The 20,995-nt window shown below is 45.6% G+C and overlaps 1 protein-coding gene across 5 annotated transcripts; it reads right to left on the minus strand.

Annotated features, from left to right (window-relative positions):
* Nucleotides 1–2,121: 2,121 nt before the first annotated feature.
* LOC142880299 (pleckstrin homology domain-containing family A member 1-like) lies at nt 2,122–19,996 on the minus strand. Of its 5 annotated transcripts, XR_012925416.1 has the most exons (15): nt 19,836–19,996; nt 16,090–16,312; nt 14,579–14,635; nt 14,433–14,478; nt 12,127–12,224; nt 11,570–11,701; nt 10,739–10,879; nt 10,083–10,151; nt 8,548–8,612; nt 8,387–8,450; nt 7,846–7,935; nt 6,938–7,011; nt 5,363–5,437; nt 4,489–4,847; nt 4,192–4,330 (listed from the first exon to the last, which is right to left on the minus strand). XR_012925416.1 is itself a non-coding variant. In XM_076014107.1 (14 exons), exons 2-14 carry the CDS (start codon nt 16,228–16,230, stop codon nt 4,093–4,095), a joined length of 1,290 nt encoding a protein of 429 aa, XP_075870222.1. In that variant the 5' UTR covers nt 16,231–16,312; nt 19,836–19,996; the 3' UTR covers nt 2,122–4,092. The 5 variants fall into 5 exon arrangements, 3 of the variants coding, with proteins under 3 accessions (XP_075870222.1, XP_075870225.1, XP_075870224.1); XM_076014107.1 differs by lacking the exon at nt 4,489–4,847 and having other exon boundaries at nt 2,122–4,330; XM_076014110.1 differs by lacking the exons at nt 4,489–4,847; nt 5,363–5,437 and having other exon boundaries at nt 2,122–4,330.
* Between the last annotated feature and the right edge of the window lie 999 nt (nt 19,997–20,995).

Below are 20,995 nucleotides of genomic sequence, written 5' to 3' on the forward strand. Positions count from 1 at the left end.
GGTGCAGTTCACAACAACAGATGCACATCTTAGTTCTGGGGCACCGTGCACATGTTTTACGTGCAGCGTAGCACAGCAAACACACACTCTCTCTCTCTCACACACACACATCCAGCAGGCTGACTTCCTGTGCGTTGCTTTTAACCGCTCCCCCCCTCATCGTGAAACAGTCACATTGCTGGCAGCCGCATGAGCCCTACATAGCTGTGTATGTGTGTGTGTGTGTAGTGGAGATGCCAGGTCTTGGATGTAAATGTGGACACAGATGCTTCAAATGTTCCACTTGGGAAATTTAATAGGAATGAATAAGTTGCAGGAGGTGCAGCTGTGCGAGGAGGGGAAGCGAAAACAAGGACAAGGGGGCATAAAATGATCAAAATGTTCAATTATTGATCTGTTTTTCTTTTCACAAGTGGTTTCAACATGGAAGAGAGTGACATATTAACATTATCTGCTTTAAATTTCAGCTCCACACACAAAACACAGCGCTATTGATGAAGCTCACAGGGCATTAACGGTTTAATGACGTGGCTGCATGGAGACAACAACACAGCGCCAGTGCTCTGCCCCCTGCGGTGCACCTGAGCTCAGGGCAACACAAGATTTGTTGTTTTGTTGACCAGAAGCCCAATTAGGACAAGTTCAAGGACCGGAACCGACGCACGACACGGGCCTGCTGCTGGGGGTCTCCAGGTAGCTCCCTCCCGCTGCTGCGGGGCTGCAGCCACGTGAGCGAGCGCCGGGTGACCTCACACACAGCCTCGCGCTGACATCAGGGCCAATTTTGTGGCGGTGCTCGCGAGGAGCCCGGAGAACGTATGGGAGCAATGGTGGGAAAATAAGCAGATGAAAAGAACCTCGGGAACACCCAACCTCGGAGCGAGGCCGCAGATGGGCGCCGCTGAGGTCTGTGTGATCTCCCGGCCGCGCTGATGTCTGGGCTGAGAGCGAGGCCCCTCACAATCCTACATGGGGATGAAGCCACAGAGGGAAAGAAAAGAACGACGGGAGGAAAAAAATATACATCTTGCGTGCTCCCAGTGAGGACGTGAGGAAGGGAGCTACGCTTCTCGATGCATCCGCGATGTATGTAGGATCCATACCAAGAGGACCTGCGGTGGCTCTTTATCAGGAAGTGTTTCCCCAATTCCCAGTTTCGCAGAGGCTCATGCTTTTTTATGAAAGAGGATTAGGGCCAGAAGAAGAAGAACAAATATCACAGGAAGGAGTTATTTTGTTTTGTTTCCATTTCGAATTTTAAGTTGAAATTTCATGAATAAAGTCGAAGTAAACAGGAAACAAGCAAAAACCGGAAGCACTCCACTAGGCTTGTGGCAGAGCCTTTCGACTTTATTCTTGGCATTACGATTTGCCTAATCTGGAAATTGCGATTTATCTACATTGACTACATTTAATCACAAAGTTTCGACTTTATTCTAGAAATTTCAACTTAATTCACTAAAATGGAAACTTAAAAAAAAGAAGAAATTCTCTTGTGGCCCTACTTCTCTTCTGTATGCTTTAAATGACCAACGTGAAACATGTTGAAGGAATCAGCTAGCGGGGAATGGAACAGATCAAATATGTTCATCGCGAGATAAAGGCCATTGCAATGAGTAACTCCTCCGCTGATTTTTTTTTTGTCAGTGAGATGTATCGTATATTAAGAGCAGGTCCGTTCGTAGGGAAGCGTGTGCTTCAGAACACCAAACGGGACAGATGTGAGATCAAGTATGACAAGCAGGAAAGAAGAAGAAGAGAGGACACCATCATTGTTTCTCACCATGTCGTCCGACCATTAGATGTTACTAAATCTCACTGTGTCGCAGACGTCTTATTAAAAAGCCTGGGACTCCCGCAGTCGTCTGGAAAGACGAGGCAGACTGTATATATATTGTGGTGAGGTGGCCGCGCGCAGACTGCATTTACTCAATTACCGCGTGTGTAATTTGAGGCCGTCTGATCACTAAATTATCCAATTCGCAATGAGTTTTAAGCAACTCCTTTTTTCTCTCATCTGTGGGGGGGCTCAAGGCGAGCCGCAGCAGTTTTGTTTTTTCACCACAAGAGGGCAGAATGACACTGCAGACAGGAAGACACATTCCCTCAATTAGGACTTTATTTTATTTTAGTGTTTATTTCTTTGAATTTTTCCACATAATAAATAGACACAATTCAAACCAGAAACACCAGACTGAAACAAAGTGAACTAGCTTGTTGAATTTGTTGGACTAAAATGAAGCAGGCACTTAAAAAAAAAAAACAAAAAAAACGGATTAGTGTATTGTTATTATTATTGTTGTTATTATTATCAATGTCATTATTATTATTTGCAGGACAACAATGGGCCTTAAAAAACAAACAAACAACAAGGCAGCTCCCTCCTGCTGGGTCAAGAACACAGGAACAAGGAACACAATCAGGGGAAAAACATCGAAAAGCTTAGAAAAATAAACCTGCTGCACGGCTCTATTCTGCAAACACACGACACACTGGATGGCCAGAGATCAACAAAAACTAAGAACCCAGAAATATAACCTGAAGAAACTTTAAAATGTTAACATGCAAAAGGAATTGTTAGACATGAGCGCGCATCTTTTTTTAATTTTTTTTTTTTTTTTTTTTTTTGTCGCCTTAAAACAATGATCCAAAATGTTTTGCATGGTGTTCTACAGTAGTTACCTAAGAACAACAGGCCAGGACAAGAATGTGACAGCTGACCGCCCCCCCCCCGCCAAAAAAACAATTTCAGTACAGCCACACTCACACTGCTCGATCATTCAGAAACTTGTTGCTCCTGCGCCTGGTCATATTAATATCACAAATGCTGGGTCCACAAAGGCTGGTGTGTTGAAATTAAGTTAACGGTGAAAGAGTTCACTCTCCAAAAAATTTGTCTTTTTTTTTTCTTTTTTTAATTCCAAGAGGAATCGGATCAACTATTAAAAAAAATATATATATGTATATATATATATTCACTGTACATCTACAAGTAATCTGCTTCATCTTGTGGTTGGTTGCGGTGAAGACATCGTCAGACGACTCAGCAGGTTAATCCTCTCCACTAACAGAGAAAACAATTGACCAATTGGCAGCGGCTTAAAAAGAAGACGAAGAAGAATGTGGCTGAAACGGATTTGGTCTTTTAATAACACACCTAACATTTCAAAACATTCAGCGTCTGCTCTTGAGCTAGTCCTAATCATTACTTTGTACGAGAGGATTTGATCCAGGTGGCCACACACAAGGCTGCCGGGACAAATCCACTGAGTTACTAACGACTCTGAATGCACCGCAAAGCTTGAGAGTGGTGGATCAGATTGCCGTTGGGGGAAAAAAAAAAAAAAAAAAAAAAAAAATTGTTTTTAGCTAAAGACTCATTTCAGACGAGAGTCAGAGTCGTCTTGCGCTCCCTTGGCACGAAAAGACTGTTGCTGCACCCACGTGACTTGAAGAAATAAAACCTCTCTCACTGAATTTCCATCAGTGCGTGAAAAGTATATATTTTTTTTTAACTAGGTTATTAATAATCTGACAACATCAACTCTTAGTCAATAAATACAGGTTTGGTAAAGCAACAGCAGGCGGGTGAAGAGGGGGCGGGGAGAGGGAGGTGAAGACTGCTTGGAGTTTTGGTGCGTCAGTGCAGTTTGGCGACGGCGGAACTTTCCCATTCTCACACACACGCACGCACGCAGACACACACACGCACGCACGCACACACCGACGCGTCCGTCAAGTTGAGCTCAACACGTGAGTCCGTGACCTCTCCGCGGCGTCCTTCACCGACACGCTGCTTCTCTTTAAACCCGACGCCGGCCCTTTAGGGGACGCCTGTCGCGCATTTTGCTTTTTTCCAGATCCGCCACGTCTCCTCCGATCCAACCGGGCGGGTGGGTGGGTGGGGTGCAGGAGGGGGACACAGACGCGTCAGCTCCCCCAGACAGGAGGCTCACACCTGGCTGACGGGGAGCTCGGCGTCGTCCAGGTCCGCCGGCGGCTCCAGTACCTGCGGCTCGAAGTTGCTGCGCCGGCGCCACGGCGACTCGTCGGGGTTGTCGACGACGGCGGCGGCGGCGGGCGACTCGCGGCTCACTTTGCCAGGTGCGCCTCCTGCAGGGAGAGGCGTGCCGGCGCCGGGTGGCCGTGGGCGGGCCGCGGCAGCAGGCTCATGAAGTGCTCGCTGTCCCACGCCAGGCTGCGGGCCGAGTGCGTCGCTCGCGACAGCAGCGCCGCCGCACTCGGGGTAGCGTGGGGGCACGCCGGAAATGGGCGAGCGAGGGGCGGGGGGCCCCGAGGGGCTGCGGTAGAAAGCGCGGCCGCCGTGGTCCTGCAGCGGAGGAGAGGGGAGGACACAGGGAGGTCGCCATGAGTGGACAGCGAGGAAAAAAGTAGCAAAAGACAAAAAAAAAAAAAAAAAAAAATACATGAAAAAAAACTCCTGACGTTTTTTTTTGTGTTTGTTTTGAGAGTAAGTGAGTTACGGACGTGGACGTGAGCGGCAGCGTGTGGGGCCTGATGCGGCTGGAGAAGAGTGGGTGCTGGAGGATGAACAGGTGTGCGAGAGCGTGAAGACAGCAGTAGTAGCAGTAGTAGTAGTAGTAGTAGTAGTAGTAGTAGTAGTAGCAGGAGGAGGAGGAGGAGGAGTAGAGGTAGCAGGAGCGGTGGAAGTAGTGTCAGCAGGTTTTAGTTTTGGTAGTCAGCAGAAGAGCAGATGCTTTGAGGAGCAGCGGTAGCAGTTGTAGCAGTAGCAGTAGCAGTAGTAGTAGGAGTAGTTGCTGTCGGAGTTGCTGCTGCTGCTGCTGCTGCTCATTGTTTCACAGCTTTTCACTCTCAGATTTCAATCTCTGAAACACAGAAGACAAGCATGGGAGGAGGGAAGAGAGAAAGCAGAGGTAGTGAAAGCCCCCCCCCCTCCCGGCCCCCCACATTAGCGAGAGAAACGGCACAGACTAAATCAAATGCTCTCAGGTAAAGTTTTCTTGTGAACTTGTAAAACTAAAGAGTAGAAATCAACGGGGAACTCGGAGAATCCAACTGTTCAAATGAACTAACAGTGAGCTGAAAATGAGAGACTACGCAGCAACCAATCAAATAAGCACAGAGCGTGGTTATCCCACTTTCCTCCTAAGGAATGAAAAGCTTGCGGTCCCGTTAGGCCCCTGTTAGACCACTGTTGAAGCACCGGTATTCTCTGTTAGCAGCGCTTGAAACACTCCCACAGGGGGTGGGGGGTTAAGGCCTTATTGTGCAAGCAATTAGCAAACGAGCGCCATCTGCCATCTAAAGTTCAGTACAACCGTGGAAACAATTACATGGTCATCATTTCTTTATGAGAAAGAGGAGAGAGAGGAACACATACAGGCAGCGGACAGGAGGGAGGAGGAGAGACAAGCAGGATGTCACACATCTAAGACAGGTGCACAGCTGCAGCAGGCTGCAGAGGTCACAGCATGGAGGGGGGGAGAGAAACAAAAAGAGGTGTGAAAGACTCAGGTTCATACAGTCGGTCATACGGACGAGGGCTCCCGAGCGGCTCGCGTGGCGGCGGCTTCATGCAGTGAGCGGGCACCGCGATGCAGATGAGCTTGTGCAAGATGCGTTTGGGGACAGTAGGACAGGAGAGAGTTGAGGGAGAGGGAGGGAAGGAAAGAAGGAAGGAAGGAAGGAGAGCGGAACGGCAGGTTTTACACTTCCAGCGGTTTAGAGTCGAGTCAACCCAGGATGAATCTGTATTATTTTTTAAATGATTTATTCTGTTATTATTGTCTGTTTATTTATTTACAAGGACAACTTGAGGTGACTTGAAATAGCGCCACTTGTAGCAACAGTCACCGCCATGACACGACAAGCTGCAGCAAAGAGAGCCGGTTGAAATTCATGCTTGGCAGCGCACCCCTTGATCATAAAATAAAAAAAATGTTAATGCTTGTTGTGTATGGAATCACATGAGTGCCAAAATTAAAAGAAAATGAATGAATAACTAAATAAATAAATATAAAAAGGAATAAATAAATAAATAAATGAATGAATGAATGAATGAATAATAAATACAAGAGCCACTTTAACGCACGTGTGTCAACATCTGTTGAATGAAGCCGTTACTGTTTAGTGCTTTGCGCTGACTTAAATTGCGCAGATATCCTTGTTTAAACATGAAAGATTTCATGACTCGAGTGGTCGTTTCAGAGTCCTCATTTTCTCAGCCAGGACAGTGATTTGATACAAGTCAATAGTATTGAACAAAAGATTTTAAACCCAATTGAAAATGTTTCGGGAAAAAAAAAAAAAAACAACAACCCCAAAAGAACCATGATCAATCCAAAAAAAAGTAAAACACATTAATCCGGGGACACGGAAGGCATAACAATGCACCCAAGGACCATGGAGCGATCGGGTATCGACTACTAATCCTGGTCGGAAAGCCCCACCCACAACCATCTGACTGCCTTTGCTTTTGTCATTGTTTTTTCCATTTGTCTTTTACAACGGCAAAAGGGAAAATACAAAATGTACCTTTATAAATGTATTTACACATGCAGTTATTTACTTTTTTTATTCATCTTTATATTCATTTATTCATTTATTTTTAATTTTGGCACTCCTGTGATTCCATAGTTGTAGCAGTGTGGCAAAGAAAATAAAGGGGGGGGGGGATAAAGGGAGAAGTGGATGAGAGAAGCAGCGAGGACGAGGGTGTGAGAGGGCGGAGAAGCACTTTTTTTTGGGTTATCACAGCCATACTGAGGATGTGGTTGGTTCTGAGAGTGGGGGGGGGGCAGGGGGAGGAGCATCAGAGTTGCTGTCAGAACGGATCTGCTTCCATAATGTAATAAACCGCCAAGGGTCAGCAGGTGAGTGGGAAAACAGGTTTGTGAAAGGTGAACTTATAGTTTAAAAGGGGGATTGGGGGGAGGACTGGGACGAGCTGACGTACGTGCTGCTGCACTCCCCGATTCGGGACGTATACCTCTGTATACAGGGGTTCGACAGCCGTCTGGCCTGCCGCATCTGCAACAACACAGTGCAAAGCAGCATTAGAGCAGATGGGCCGTCTGTCGGCGAGGACAGGAGGAGCAGGAAGAGGAGGAGAAAGAGAGAAAAGAAGGGGAAAGAGACAGAGAGGCGGAGGAGGAGGAGAAGAGAGGAGAGGATGAAAAAAAATACACAGAGGCTGAAAGAGAGAGAGAGAGAGAGAGAGAGAGAGAGAGGTGGAGAGTCGGGTCTCGCAGGAGGAGACCGACTGCAACGGAGGAGTTGCACGGATATTAATTCAAACTCAGGCGTCACCACCTACATGCGCAGGTCCGTCCGTCTATGTGCGCACGTCACACATAGCTCCGTCACAATTAGTACCAGAGCACCGGGTGCAAGACTGAGACCCACCTCCCCTCCCCCCCAAGATACCAAACTCTCCTGTAAACACCAGTGACTGATCACACCACACTAGTTTTCTTCAAGGGCTACAGGCTGCGTGGTGACGACTGTTAACGCGTCATGATGTCCAGCTGGGGGCGTCAGGTCCGAGCTGACGGTGGTTATGGTGGTGGTTCAGAATAGAGAGAAACAAAACACACACACACACACATTCTGAGGGGCCGTGCTGGTTGCAGCTGATCTGCGACAAGCACGCGCCGCATTTTCTGCAGCGAGCAGGAATGCAACCAGGGACCGGAACAGTGGCCGGACTGAAATCACACTGAAGAGCTAAAGTGTGTGCGTGTCAAACAGGAAGTGTGTCGGTTCTCGGGCCAATTCAGCCGCTTCAGACCGAGTCTCGACTCGAGTCCGGTCGAACGGGGCTCGGGGCGGTACCGTGCTGCACTGCGAGGCGGAGATACGTACTGTTGCAGCCGACCTGCCGGGCCCACGCTGAGCCACGATGGCCCCCGACACGGCTTTGATCCAGCTGTGCATCTCCTCAGGACTGTCCGCCTGTTGCACGCATTAGAGAGAGAGAGAGAGAGAGAGAGACAGAGACAGATATAGAGATAAACAGATATAGAGATAGACAGATATAGAGATAGATGTACAGAGATATAGAGATAGAGATAAAGAGATACTTTTATTAATCCCTCGAGGGAACTCCCTCAGGGAAATTTGGGTTCCAGTAGGAGCAGCACCAGTAAAATCACAGTATAAATACAATAAAAACTAATTCCCAAAACAGTAAAACACAATAAAAGTCTCTCTCACACACACACACACACACACACACACACACACACACACACACACACACACACACACACACACACACACACACACACACACACACACACACACACACACGAAAAGTCAGGAAACATGATGTTTTTTTTGTAAACAAACAGGAAGTCAGTTGGCAGGGGTTGAATATTTGTTTGAGTGCTGGAAACCCTCCTACCTGTATATAAAATGTCCTCGATGTTGTGACGACTTCGAACAGATTGTCTCGCATCATAATGTCACTATGAGGAAGTGGGGGGGGGGGGGGGCGGGCAGAAAGGAGGTCAGGTCACATTTATCTCATGTGCCGGACATCATCTATAATATATCATCACTCACCTCTGTTTGCACTCCTGGACTTTGTGAACCTCCTTCAGAGGGATCATTCTCAGTGGCTCTTTCTCCTAACGGGTCAAAAGGAAACATTAAAAGGAGGCCAAACTGAAAACCAAAGATGATTCAGAGAATGCGCGCACTTGGTGTTTTGTGGGAGGCTGTAAACAGAGAGCTAAATGTGCCATTTTCATGGACATTCAACATGCAATATTGGACCTTTTTTGGCGTTTTCCACCAAATATTTAATGGTAGAAAACATTTCCCATATTGCAGCACAATCCTCTGGAGTGGAGTGTCTGTGCGAGCGTCCCGAGGGCCAACTCTTCACTTCGCGTTTCTTAATCGCAACCATGTTGTGATGATGTCACCCCCCCCTCTGTTCATCCTCTTTGGTGTGTGTTGACTCTGCTGGCGTTGGAGCCAAAAGATAGCGCATGCTAATGACTCCAAACCAGATGCGGCGGGACTACTGTGCCGCCGCCGACGCAACCTTAAACATTTGGTTCACGGCTGCTTTGGTTTGAGCGGTTGCTCGTTTATCATTAACTTGCGTAATATTTACTTATTGGACTCAATCCAAACTTTAGTTTACCAGAGTTTTTGAATCACTGCCTGCACACCTACCATCGACTAGCTCAAGACACACGGGGAGCAGAGCCAAGCGGTGTTTTGCCTGAGCTAGCCGGTTAGCATGCATTTAGTGCATAGCTCTGCTGGCAGATATGAGGAAGCCTTTGACTTATATATACACACGTACACTTCCAGTCAAAAGTTTGGACACACCTTCTCATGCATTTTACAACTTTCTACACTGTAGATAAACACTGAAGACATCAACCAGATGACCGAGATATGTGGATTAATGTGGCAAAAGAAAAAAAATGTTAAATACCTAAATATGTTATGTTATATATATTTTCTACAAAGGTTGGCTATTCTAGATCATCTAAAATATAAAACATGTTTGACTTATTCCACACCTAATCCATACGTGTTCATTCATAGTTTTGATGCCTTTAGTGACAATCTACAATATAAACAGTCGTGAAAATGAAAGAAAAACCATTAAATCAGAAGTATGACTCCAAACTTCTGACTGGTAGTGCATGTACAGTGATTTTTCCTTTCAAATACATGGAGATAAATAAGCACTGAACCGGTAGCAAATGTTCTTGTGCTCTTTTTTTGTTTCCCAATCAAAACAGACTGAATGTCTCTTATGTCCTCCGTGTTCCTTGATGGGCAGACAGATAAAGCAGCTCTGGACCAGAAGCCGCTCAGGGCCAAGCAGTTTTACGCTACAGAGTGTATGCAAGCGTGTGTGTGTGTGTGTGTGTGTGTGGGAGAAAAAAAAGGCAAGACGGAGCATGTGAAGCTAAGGCGTTGAATTCCACAGACTGCGGATAACACGTGTCAGGACTTGGTAGCATGGGTTTGCCATTACGCTCTCAGGACTGCGGGGGCGAATCCCGTCCACACGCACCACGTCAACACAAACACTCCTGACAGGCCAATATTTACAAAACACACTTAATTACCAAATCCGACTTGAAGTAGCTCATGGCATTTTCTTCCAGCAGGAAATATCGCCGCTTCCAGTTCCTCATCTGAGACAGGAAAGAACACAAAAAAACGCCATCAGCCACAGTTTCTCATTTCTCAGTGATGAAAGAGACATTTTCATTTTCAAGGAATCATATTTTTCTCAATTTCCTGATGTCTGAATGTAGGAAGAGGTGAAGGAGAAGAAGCCTTCCAGGGCAACCATCAACGGGAAATCATTCCTCCTGCCACTTGCTTCTTTATAAATAATATTTTTTAGCCTTTTGAAAAAATTTGAGACCCCCTTAAATTTCGCCCTGAGGCTTTCAGGTGGCCTCGCCGACGTCCTTGTACTTCACACACTGTTTCTACCACTCTAAGGGGTAATAACAGCATTTTTAAAAACAATGTTTAAACAAAGCCGCATTAAAAAAAAAAAAAAAATCCTGTTTACACGGATACGCTGGAAAATAAATTAGAATAGGAGGTTTGCAAAATTGTCTGTCCTGTTTATTTTCACTTTGCACAAAATCCACGATCGATCCACCAGCACCGTGTGTTATTGTCTCCCATGTAAACGGCCCCTAAACTTCCTTCTTTTACTGGTTCGTGACCCTCGGTGAGGGCTAGGAGCACTGGGCTGGGAACTCACCACGGCTCCCTGCTTGACACAGTAGCCCGACTTGATAACCGTGTGTTCCTGGGCCGGCTTTCCCAGGAAGTACGGCAGCTGGCTGTGGGAGCGCTGCATCGCCTCGCGCTCCATTCGGTCGGCGCCATCTCCACCCTCTTGCTGGAGGGTAAAAGGACGATTGGCAGGATTAGCAGACGCCATAAAAGCAGAGTTTGCATAGCGACGGCGGCGGCGGCAGGACAAGTTTATGGTGTTGGTTCAAGGGTGGCACAGTGGATCTGAGATTGCTGTTTTTCCCCCGCTGTGTGACAGATATAGCAGTAAAATGATCTTATAAACATTTTTTTAAATCTTTCATAGAGGACAATTTTTTTGGCTAAATGGGAGAAACAAATATAGCTTAGTACCTGTATATCTAATAGAGAATTGGCCACTGCTGGTAAGAAGTTCAGGGGGATGAAGATTTACAGATTGGGCCATCGAGTAAGAATGAAACTTTGAATTTTCTTTAAAATAAGTCTTGAAATATTTAGGAACATGTCCTTCATTTGAAAATATCTTAAAACCAATATTTGAAATATATTAATGTAAAGAAGTTTGTGAAATAAAGAGGCTGATAAAGAATGTGACTCTGATTGAGTAGCAATCCAAATAAAGTGCTTCTGAAGGACCAAAGTTCTGTGAAGACTCAGTGTTTTATACAGACTGACCTGAGTGACTCTTGTTATTAGTGCAATTACTGAATAGTTTATTTTTTATATTGTTTTTAGTGCTGCAACAGTGTAGTTTCCCAATCAGGGATCAAAAAAGTGCATCTATTCTATTCTACCTGCAATGAATCAGTTTTACCTGCGTCTGGGTGACGATGGGAACTCCTCCGATTATTTCCGTCTTGTAGGAGACTTGCTTCTTGGTTCCAACGACGTCTGGCAAAGACCGCTGGTTCTCTGCGTTGTGCTGCCCGTCTGACAACTTCGGCACCTGGTGATCAGAATTACGTGTCCTTAATCATTAAAAAAAACAATGTTTCACTCTCAATTTATGACCTGCCCAGCAGTTTATATTTCAATGAAAGGCGTAAATGACTTAATAATCATGCACGCAGAAGCTCAGCGGTCGAACATATGTAAAATCCATTTCCTCTGTGGATGTTTGAAGCTCGACGGAGAACAATGGAAACAGCCTTTTATCTCAGGGCTCTGTACAGCATCCTGTTAGTCACGCTGTGACTCACCCCTATCTCATTACCGAGAAGCCCACTCAGTTCTCACAAAAAGTTTTTTTTTCTTCTAAATTATTAAAAAAAATAAAATAAAATACAAGTTCAAATCTTGTTTTGAGAAGGAATAATTAAAACCAAATCCAGCAGTCGTTTTACGCTCTTGTGTGTTTCTTTGAGTTCTCACAGTGATTTTGGTGGCTTTGTTGAGAGCGGTGACCCAGTCGACGAGATCCTGCTGGTCGTTGGCCTGCAGGAAGAACTTCCTCATCCCGGCGTTGATGACTGTGTGGCCAGAACGGACAGAGCAGAGGAACTGAGTGGAAACAGTCTGAAGGGAAAGTGTGGCGTTACTCATCCCATTCACTGGGCTGAATGTGAATCATCGCTGGGCACTAAGTACAGTGCAACATGTGCAACGCAGCTGGTGTTAAATTAGGAGCCTGTTACATAAAATATAATAGCTGAGCGTGTTCAAGTCATTTGCCTTTCTATTCTGGTGTGGACCGACTCTTGATTGGACGGCGTTTCTGCTGGAATACAATGAAAGAAAAAAAAAAAAAAAAAGAATTCCACTGAAACAAATGTGGATAAAGGCTTAAAGGACAGAGTATGAACTGAGGTTAAGTAAATGTTAGGCTGTAAAAAAAAAAAAGAAGGGAAAATGGAGTGGAAGTCACTGTGAGGTCCTCAGAAAGACAGCAGCACCAACGCGTGTGTGTGCGTGCGTGCGTGCGTGCGTGCGTGCGTGCGTGCGTGCGTGCGTGCGTGCGTGCGTGCGTGCGTGCAGAGAACAGATCTGCTGCCACAGATTTCTGTGGAAGTTGAAAACAAGCGAGCCCAGGGACACTCCCACACACTGGCTCCTTGCGGATCATTACCCAGTCAGATCCAGCTGCCTCGCTCTGCCACCGTCTACCCACTTCTAACCACCACAGGAGTGGAAGGGGGGGGAGGGCGGCCTGCGGCAAAGTGCCACTACCAAATATTTGTGCAGAAGGCACAAACGCTGGAGAAGTGCAAGCCTGGTTTTCACTCCTTTCTCAACGATTTGGGTCGTCACGCACTGTTTTTCTCCACCTGCTATGAGTCCTTGAATTCTGCAACCAAAGTTTCCTTCATTTTACACCGCAAATCAACAACAATTTGCGCTGGGCTGGCAAATCTGGTGGGGACAGAGATGTGAAAAGGCACTCGGCTCAAACTCTGTGGCACAACAGCTGCATCTCTATTAAGGTTTTTCACAAAATGAAAACCATACATCTAAAATTTTAAAGCACAAATGCGATTTGCAAGCGTTTCCACTGAATGAAGTGGAGCGCAGGAGCCGCAATTCTCCTAAAATCTCGTGGGACAATTTTTTTATGGCGATATTTCAGTTTTGTGCAACACACACACACACACACACACACACACACACACACACACACACACACACACACACACACACACACACACACACACACACACACACACACACACACACTAATGGTGTGTTGCATCTTCAGACCTACAAATTCCGACTTTCCACCGGGAAGCATTCCTGATGACACAGCCGTGTGGGAACTAGGCAACGGCGACTTTCAAGAATTTTGAGAGGCTTCACTGGAAACAAGACCACAACAAGGAGCCTAATATGCAACACCCTGACGATGGCTCCTATTTATGCAACACATTTTTTTTTTTCAATCCCGTCCTGACAAAGCAAAGTTGAGAAACCCAGAGAACAGAGTCTAATCTTCAACACAAGGGCTGTTCTCTTATTAGTTGCCAGCAGGACGCTTCTTCAAAGGGAGACTATTATGGTCATTTTAAGGTTTTAATCAATAAATGTTGGTGGTCTACTTCCCAACAATAAACAAGGTTTTGTTTGTATCCCTCGCATCACCATCGCAAGCGGTTTGAATCACTTTGCAAAGTGCAGCGAGGTTGAAACATTCTGGCCGGTTCTATTTTTTGCATGAACTAGTCAGGGGCATTAGAGTTTGGGGCACAGAAGAAATATTTCAGAGAGCAAATCATTCATTTTGACTCATCTTACGTTTAAAACGGTTATCAACAAATATGTTCTGATCATGCCTGGTTTATTTCTCTTCCCTTAAAAGTCTATATTACAGCAAATGTACGAGTGTGTGTGTGTCAGTTTGTATTGTATACAACATGTTAATCGCAAAACACAAAAATATCAGTGTTTCTCTCCAGGAACAGGCAACAGCTCCGTCCTCCTGCCTGCAGCGTGCCGTGTGTTGGCTAAACAGACGGTGTTGCACTGGTGGACGACGTATGTGCGGCGCAACGCTAGACCACGTTTAGAGGGCAGAGAAGGACGGCGGCAAAACGGCTCCTCCCTCAGGCTCAGGTCATAATCGGTGCACTCAGCTTTGTCAACATGTGATGCTGAGGTTTACCGAACGCAGCAGGGGGGGAAAAACTCAATATCTTTAAAAGTTTGTCAGTGGTGGAGAATGAGTAACATAAACGAGAATGTCTCACCGAAGCAGAACTCCGCCTTGGGCCTGAGCTTCGTGGCATCGCTGACCTGGAGGTGGACAGACGTCACAAGTGTAAGTTTCCCGGCTCAACAGAGCGGCTGATAGTTTGAATTCAGTTTGAAATCAGGCTCCGTCGATTGTGCTTGCCTTAGAAATGTAGGTGAGCTTGAGGGAGCCAACGCAGTCTGCACCAATAGGAAGATTCTGTGAGAGGAACAGAAGAGGAAAAACAAAGCCAAAAAAAAACAAGGAAACCAATTAGACAACCAAGCAATTAGCAATTTTAAATTGGTCTAAGGTGGCGTTTCTCAACTGGTGGGTTGCGACCTGAATGTAGGTTAAAAAAAAAAAAAAAAAAAAAGGATTTAAAAATATATATATTCATTGAGACACTGTTGGGCGTTTATTTTGCAGGACAGTAATTTCAATAATTTATTTACGAGACATGACAGAAAGCATTTTTATTTTTGTGGAATAAATTTGGGTCGCAACTTAATAAGAAAAATTAAAAAAAAGTGGGTCCTGAGACTCCAACAGTTCAGAACCACAGCAACCCATATCATTGGCACAAGAGCGAGGCGACAGCTCCACGAGTTAAAACTCAGCAAATCTCTGCATACTTTGCTCAATGCGAGTTCATCTCACATCCTCTCTGTTGCTGAAACTCCCAGATCCAGACTTAAAGCATTAAATTTTAACCATTTTCAATCTATAAAAAGAAAAGGGACTGCCCTGAATTATTCACACGCCTCTTCTGCGCTACATGCTTTATGAATACTTGATGTAACGGAGTACTTACAAACATGGCTCCTGCCAGCGATGTGCTGAACGCGGGCGTTACGCCGGCCAGCCGGCGGGGCGGGAGGGGTGGGGGGGTGGAGGGCGGTCAGCTCTGGTCTGAGCTTTGTGCCGCGTCCGTAATGAATGAAAACAATAACACGCTCTTGCGTAACACCCCCAGGCCTCCCCTCCATCCCCACTGATCATTAACTACCGTGAGCCGACAGTCTGTTGTCTGTAAACCGCCCGACTGTTTAAACATTGGCTCGCGCCGTTAACCCGAAGACTCTCTCTGCCTTGAATAAGACGCGCTTGAACGTGCACTCTTACAGTACCAGACACAGTGGTATTAATAATCTATATTTACCCTTTACTCGTACTGCCCATCATCAATTTAACTTGTCTATGCTCTGGAACACTTTACCTCTGCCTTTAAGATCCATATCTTCCCACTCACTCTTTAAAAAAGCAGCTTAAAAAAAACATCTTCATCACGCGAGTCACTTCCTGTCCTCTTCCTTGGCCTCACATCTTCATTCCTTCATGCCTTTACTTCCATCCTCATATATCTTTATTTCTAATGAATTATGTTTACATTGTCCAGTACTCGCCAAGTAATAATCTGTAATTTGTCTCTTTTTTTCTGATCCAACTTTGATTATTTGCACTGTGTCACCTTTTTGTTTTTCCAAAGTTTATTTGTTAGCTTCATGAAGTTAAGTTGACTGTAATTATTGGAAGGGGTGGAACTCCTGTACGAGCCCATTGGGCTTCGTTTCGTCCCTGCACCGTTGATTGTTTTTGGCGTGTGCTAAATAAATAAATAAATGAGTGAAAAATTCAATGAATAAGGGAGACGTGCACGCGTGGCCACTTACCTGCGGGTTGTCCATGTACCACACCAGGCTGCCCTGCTGCGTGTCCAGGATGAAGTAGCGCCGCAGGAACTTGCCGCTGCTCTCGTTCTCCTCTATATCTAAAAAACCGCAGATGCGGTTCTGACGGTCCACGTAAGGCATGGTGCCGACGGGACATTCCCCGGCCTGCTGGGGCCGGGAGGGGACACCAGTGGAGGGGAAGGGGACGGGGGCGCGGTGGAACCTATAAGAGGCAGAGAGAGAGAGCAGTGAGGGAGGGAAAGTTGAGTCGTCTCTGTGGTCGTCTTCCCGCTCCCTCCGTATCTCCGACCCGCTGTGTCTTTGGTCTCTGGGCCACCTGGAGCTCACTAGGCTGCAGCCAACCAGTGGGGGGGAGGGGGGGGGTTCATGTGACACACCACAACTCCGCCTTTTCCGTTTTTTTTTCATCGGCCTCGCCCACTCTCGCTCCCCTGAAACACACCGTCACTCTCTTTTTCCTCCTCCACCCACTGACTCAGGTTATTTCTCCCCTTCTTCTTCTTCTTCTTCTGGTTTCTTCTTCTCCCATCTCCTCCCATCCAGTCTTTCAACCGTGATTTGGCAAAGCAGCTTCTTCCCCCTCCCCTCCCTTCAGCACGGAGCACCCACTTCTGCACGGTTAAAGTATATGCGAGAAGACAGAAAGCCACTGCGCTTGCTAAATTTAACATGACGATAAAAAACACCAAAAGGCACAGGAAGGCCCGCGCACGAGAAAACGTGCATTACGAAAAACTGCCACCGTCAAGTGGGTTCCTACAAGTCAAAGAAAATATACTTTGGGGGAAAAAAAACAAAAAAAAAGTAAATCATTATGTGCTGTAATTTGAAGGATCGGCGACGCAGACACGTCCCTGTGTGTCAAAACCTGTGTGGGTGGGCGCAGCCTCACCGAGGGCACGCTGCCGTGTTTGCCTGTTTAAGCTGCCGTCCTTTCGGGGGCTGAGCCTGAAATATGTGTTCGAGATTAGTCTTTGGAAAGCAGAGATAAAGACGCTCTTTCTACCGGGACGTTACGAGGCCTGCGTGGGTGGACGGGGGGGCGGGCGACGCAGGGACAAAAGGCCCGCTTGTTGTGCACACACACACACACTAGGAGCGGGAGAGCGGCGCGGTCCGGCCCGCACCGACCCCGAGTCATCCCGTGTGACACAAAGGCAGCAGAAAGGAGACGACTGTGACAGACGCCCGTCCAAACACGACATTAGTGGCGACTGTAATGTGGAAGTTGGAGGCATCTCCGTTCAGCTGAGTGATCGTGTACAAGTAAATTAGGCGCAGCGCACAACTTTTTTCCACATGCATGCTCTCGCATTCAGCGACGCAGAATAGATGTTCCAGATAGTGTGCACTGCAAATAGTTCTTTTTCTGTATTCAGTTTTTTCTGAGTCCGTGAGATTGAATAACAGTTACTGAGAAGGACACATCCAGCAGCTTCTAACATAAATTTCAATTTTTTTTATTTATTTATTTTTTAACAATAAACGAGCGGCCAAAGGTCACCGAATGGACAGCGGCTTTGCATTATCACTCAGTGTCATCATCTCGGCTCAATCTAATCCCTTTCTGTGAGTCTGCAGGAAATAGTCATTAACCGTCCACCATGCAGAACTTGCATAGCAACAGCGAGGAGCGCGAGCGACAGTCAATGACCGTGTAATAAATATGGTGAATCACTGGACAGCTGCTGAGGATAGCGGATTCGAAAAACAGGGCAAAGGGAAACTGAACCCTTGACCTACATCTAACAGTCAGCTCGTAAAACCGCTATAAAAATGGCTAATTTATCAGCAACACATAGGAGATATCATACACAGTATTTCCATATGATAATTCTTATATATTTTTTTTCTTTCCCTTTGCAAATAATGTTGAATATTGGGAGATTTTTTTTTAAATCCTGTTAGGCAGTTCGTTTCTCTTACTATAACTACATTAATTGACAAAGCATTTTTGCCCAGCATGAGTCAAATGCCCGGCTAACACGTGCATACAACTAGGTTTCAGGAACAAGGATACGAGCTTTGCAAAATAACCAGGAAACTAATGCTGGCTGGGGTAAAAGTCACCAATGTCACGGACGCCACAAATGTTACTCCTACTATATTTCAGAGGGTTACTGAAACTAAAGCATTTCTTCTCCCTTCCTCATTCGAGGAGATCACGTATCATGACACTGTTAAAATTTTACAGTCAGGAAAGAAAGTGAAACTGAAGATAAACAGAAACTAGAGACGCAAAGAATACTGCCTGTAACCAATGTAAAACTCACTGCATTCCATGTAAAAACAGAAAAATGTTCTTTCAAACTCAACTCAATGTGGAGCGGGGGTGGGGGGGCACTTTGCAAGTAGCCACAAGTCGAAAAAATCGTAAGAACAACGGAATGAATCTTAGGAAACCGGTGCAATGCAATATGAATTGGCTGTGAGCAGGCCAACTGTCCAGGCTCACCTGCAAAGAGCAACACCTGGTCAAAGTTCTAAATCTCTAACAGAAACACAAGAGGCCCGACAGGTTTGGCAGGCTTCAGAATTCACAGCAACCCAAACAGGGTCCCATTTTTTACCACCGCAGTGAAGATGGGGGGGTAATGCTCAAAGTGTTTTCCTGGCGGGACAAAATGAGGATGCTACCTAAAATGTCAGCAAGGATAATGCACCGAATCTAACTCAGGAGAGAGAGAGAGAGAGAGAGAGAGAGAGAGAGAGAGAGAGAGAGAGAGAGAGAGACAGAGAGACAGAGAGAACACACACACACACACACACACACACACACACACACACACACACACACACACACACACACACACACACACACACACACACACACCACCACCACCAACAACAAGACAGCTAACGAGCAGGATGGTTTCCAAAGCTAACACAACTGAGAATAGAATACAAAACGTGTATATATATACACGACCAGTCAAAAGTTGGGACACACCTTCTCATGCCATCTTTGTTTTTTATCTTTACAACTTTCTACACTGCAGATAGATAGTGAAGACAGCCACTATGTGAGCGAGATATATGTAATTATGCAGCAAAGGGGAAAACACGTTAAATAACTCTAAATATGCTTTATATGAAAGGCGGCTATTTTGAAGAATTGAAATATAAAAACGCGTCTGAGTTATTTTACACTTTTAGTGTTTCCTACTTAAATCCATGTGTGTTCATACGTACTTTTGATGCCTTCGGTGAGAAACTGCAACGTCAATAGTCATGACGAATGAAAGGAAAGGCATTAAATGCATAGGGTGTGTCCAAACCTTTGACTGGTAGTGTGCATATACATCTGTATATTAACGTCAGCAAACGCCTGACGAACCCCAACATTGGTGTTGAGCAGCCTCGGCTAACAGTGAAGCTGGCTCGGCCTGAAGTGAACGGGGAGATATGTGTCAGGCTAGCCCGCTATTAGCAACCACCTCACTGCACAGGTATTCTTATTCCTCAAAGTTAAACGGCGTATCGTCAAAATATGTTAGTTCACCACCTTAAAAACTCCCATTCGCACATCCGGGGCCTAGCTACCGACCAGCTCCCTACGAGCTAACTGTCATATCTGCTGGTTTCAAAGAAGTTGGACTCGGCAAGCTAACGCTCTTCGACTCGTCCGAGAACCGTCGCCTGAAATTTGACGTTTGGAACAAGTGCGCGTACTTTACCCCCCACTAATTACGAACCCCTTTTAGTTCCCCCCCGAGTCAACTCACCCTTGTCTCCCCTTCTGCGGGCGGCCACACACACAAACACGGCACACGGCTGTTAGTCACGGTGTTTTTTTTTTTGGTTCGGTCCTCCTCTCTGCCTTCAGCCCATCGCCACTGATTTAGGAGAGCTCTGCCTGCCGACGCCGCTCCACAGTGCAAAATAGATCGTGTGTTGTACAGATGATCACTCGGCAGAAAAAAAATAGACATCTGTCGTTTGGTGTGGGTCGCTGCCGAAATAAGGACAACATTACAGCAGCACATTGTCGTTTATCAATCAGAAAAAAGTTTTTTTTTTTTTTAATCCAATGTTTGACTGACTTGTAATAATATTAATGTACAATATGAAAAAAGATGGTATGTTATAAGATTAGTACCAATAACAGGCAATGAAATACTAAATTTGGATTAACATTATTTAATAAACATATTTGTCTGAGTGACTCACTTTTCAAAATGATCACAAGACAAAAACATCAACAAAAAGAATATTGAATGTATTAAAATGTCTATAAGTGAACGGGACAAATCTACTTCCGGTATTCGAAAATAACATCGGAGTGAGACCTTGCTCACCTCTCTCAGCCTAAAACTGTACGAAACAAGCGTCAACACACTCGAAGCAATAAAAATAATACCGCATAGGTGATTTGGCGACGTCTAACGGTCATGACTGGCAGCTACTTTAAAACTGTTGACAGCTGGATATTGTGTTCACCACTTTGAGAATGTAGCTTGGCTATTCCCGCACTGTGGTTTATTTGACTAATTACTTAATTAAATAATTAGTTTGTTTTAACCAGTTTAGACCGCAAATTATTCCAACATGAACTCCACAAAACTAACACTCACTGCACCCACATAAATTCCCCAAACACACTCGAACATCGACCAGGCCAGTAGGAAAAAAAATATCCACTATATCTTATATTTTGTTTGTGCAACTAAATGTAAAGGAGACTAAAACAGGTTAAGCATTAAGTCACGGGGGAAAAAGTGTGTGTGGCCATACTGTAACTTCCTGATATGTTTAACACAGTTGCCTGGTCACATTTGTCACATTTCAAAGTGTCATTACTGAGGAGCTGTCAAACACACACACACACACACACACACACACACTCACTCACTCACTCACTCACACTCACTCACACACACACACA

The sequence above is a fragment of the Nelusetta ayraudi genome, unplaced genomic scaffold (assembly GCF_046127955.1).
Source record: "Nelusetta ayraudi isolate G7.1 ecotype Tasmania unplaced genomic scaffold, CSIRO-AGI_Nayr_v1 ptg000165l, whole genome shotgun sequence".
In the NCBI taxonomy this organism is placed as follows: domain Eukaryota; kingdom Metazoa; phylum Chordata; class Actinopteri; order Tetraodontiformes; family Monacanthidae; genus Nelusetta; species Nelusetta ayraudi.

What these genes read in the sequence shown, in the direction of transcription:
- LOC142880299 (XM_076014107.1), bottom strand. Translation starts at nt 16,230, where the DNA reads ATGCCTTACGTGGACCGTCAGAACCGCATCTGCGGTTTTTTAGATATA. An exon ending in AGCTCACCTACATTTCTAAG is followed by an intron (nt 14,479 to 14,578) that starts GCAAGCACAATC and finishes GTCCACCTCCAG; the next exon opens with GTCAGCGATGCCACGAAGCT. An exon ending in CTCCCTCCTGTCCGCTGCCT is followed by an intron (nt 4,331 to 5,362) that starts GTATGTGTTCCT and finishes CCTCCGCTGCAG; the next exon opens with GACCACGGCGGCCGCGCTTT.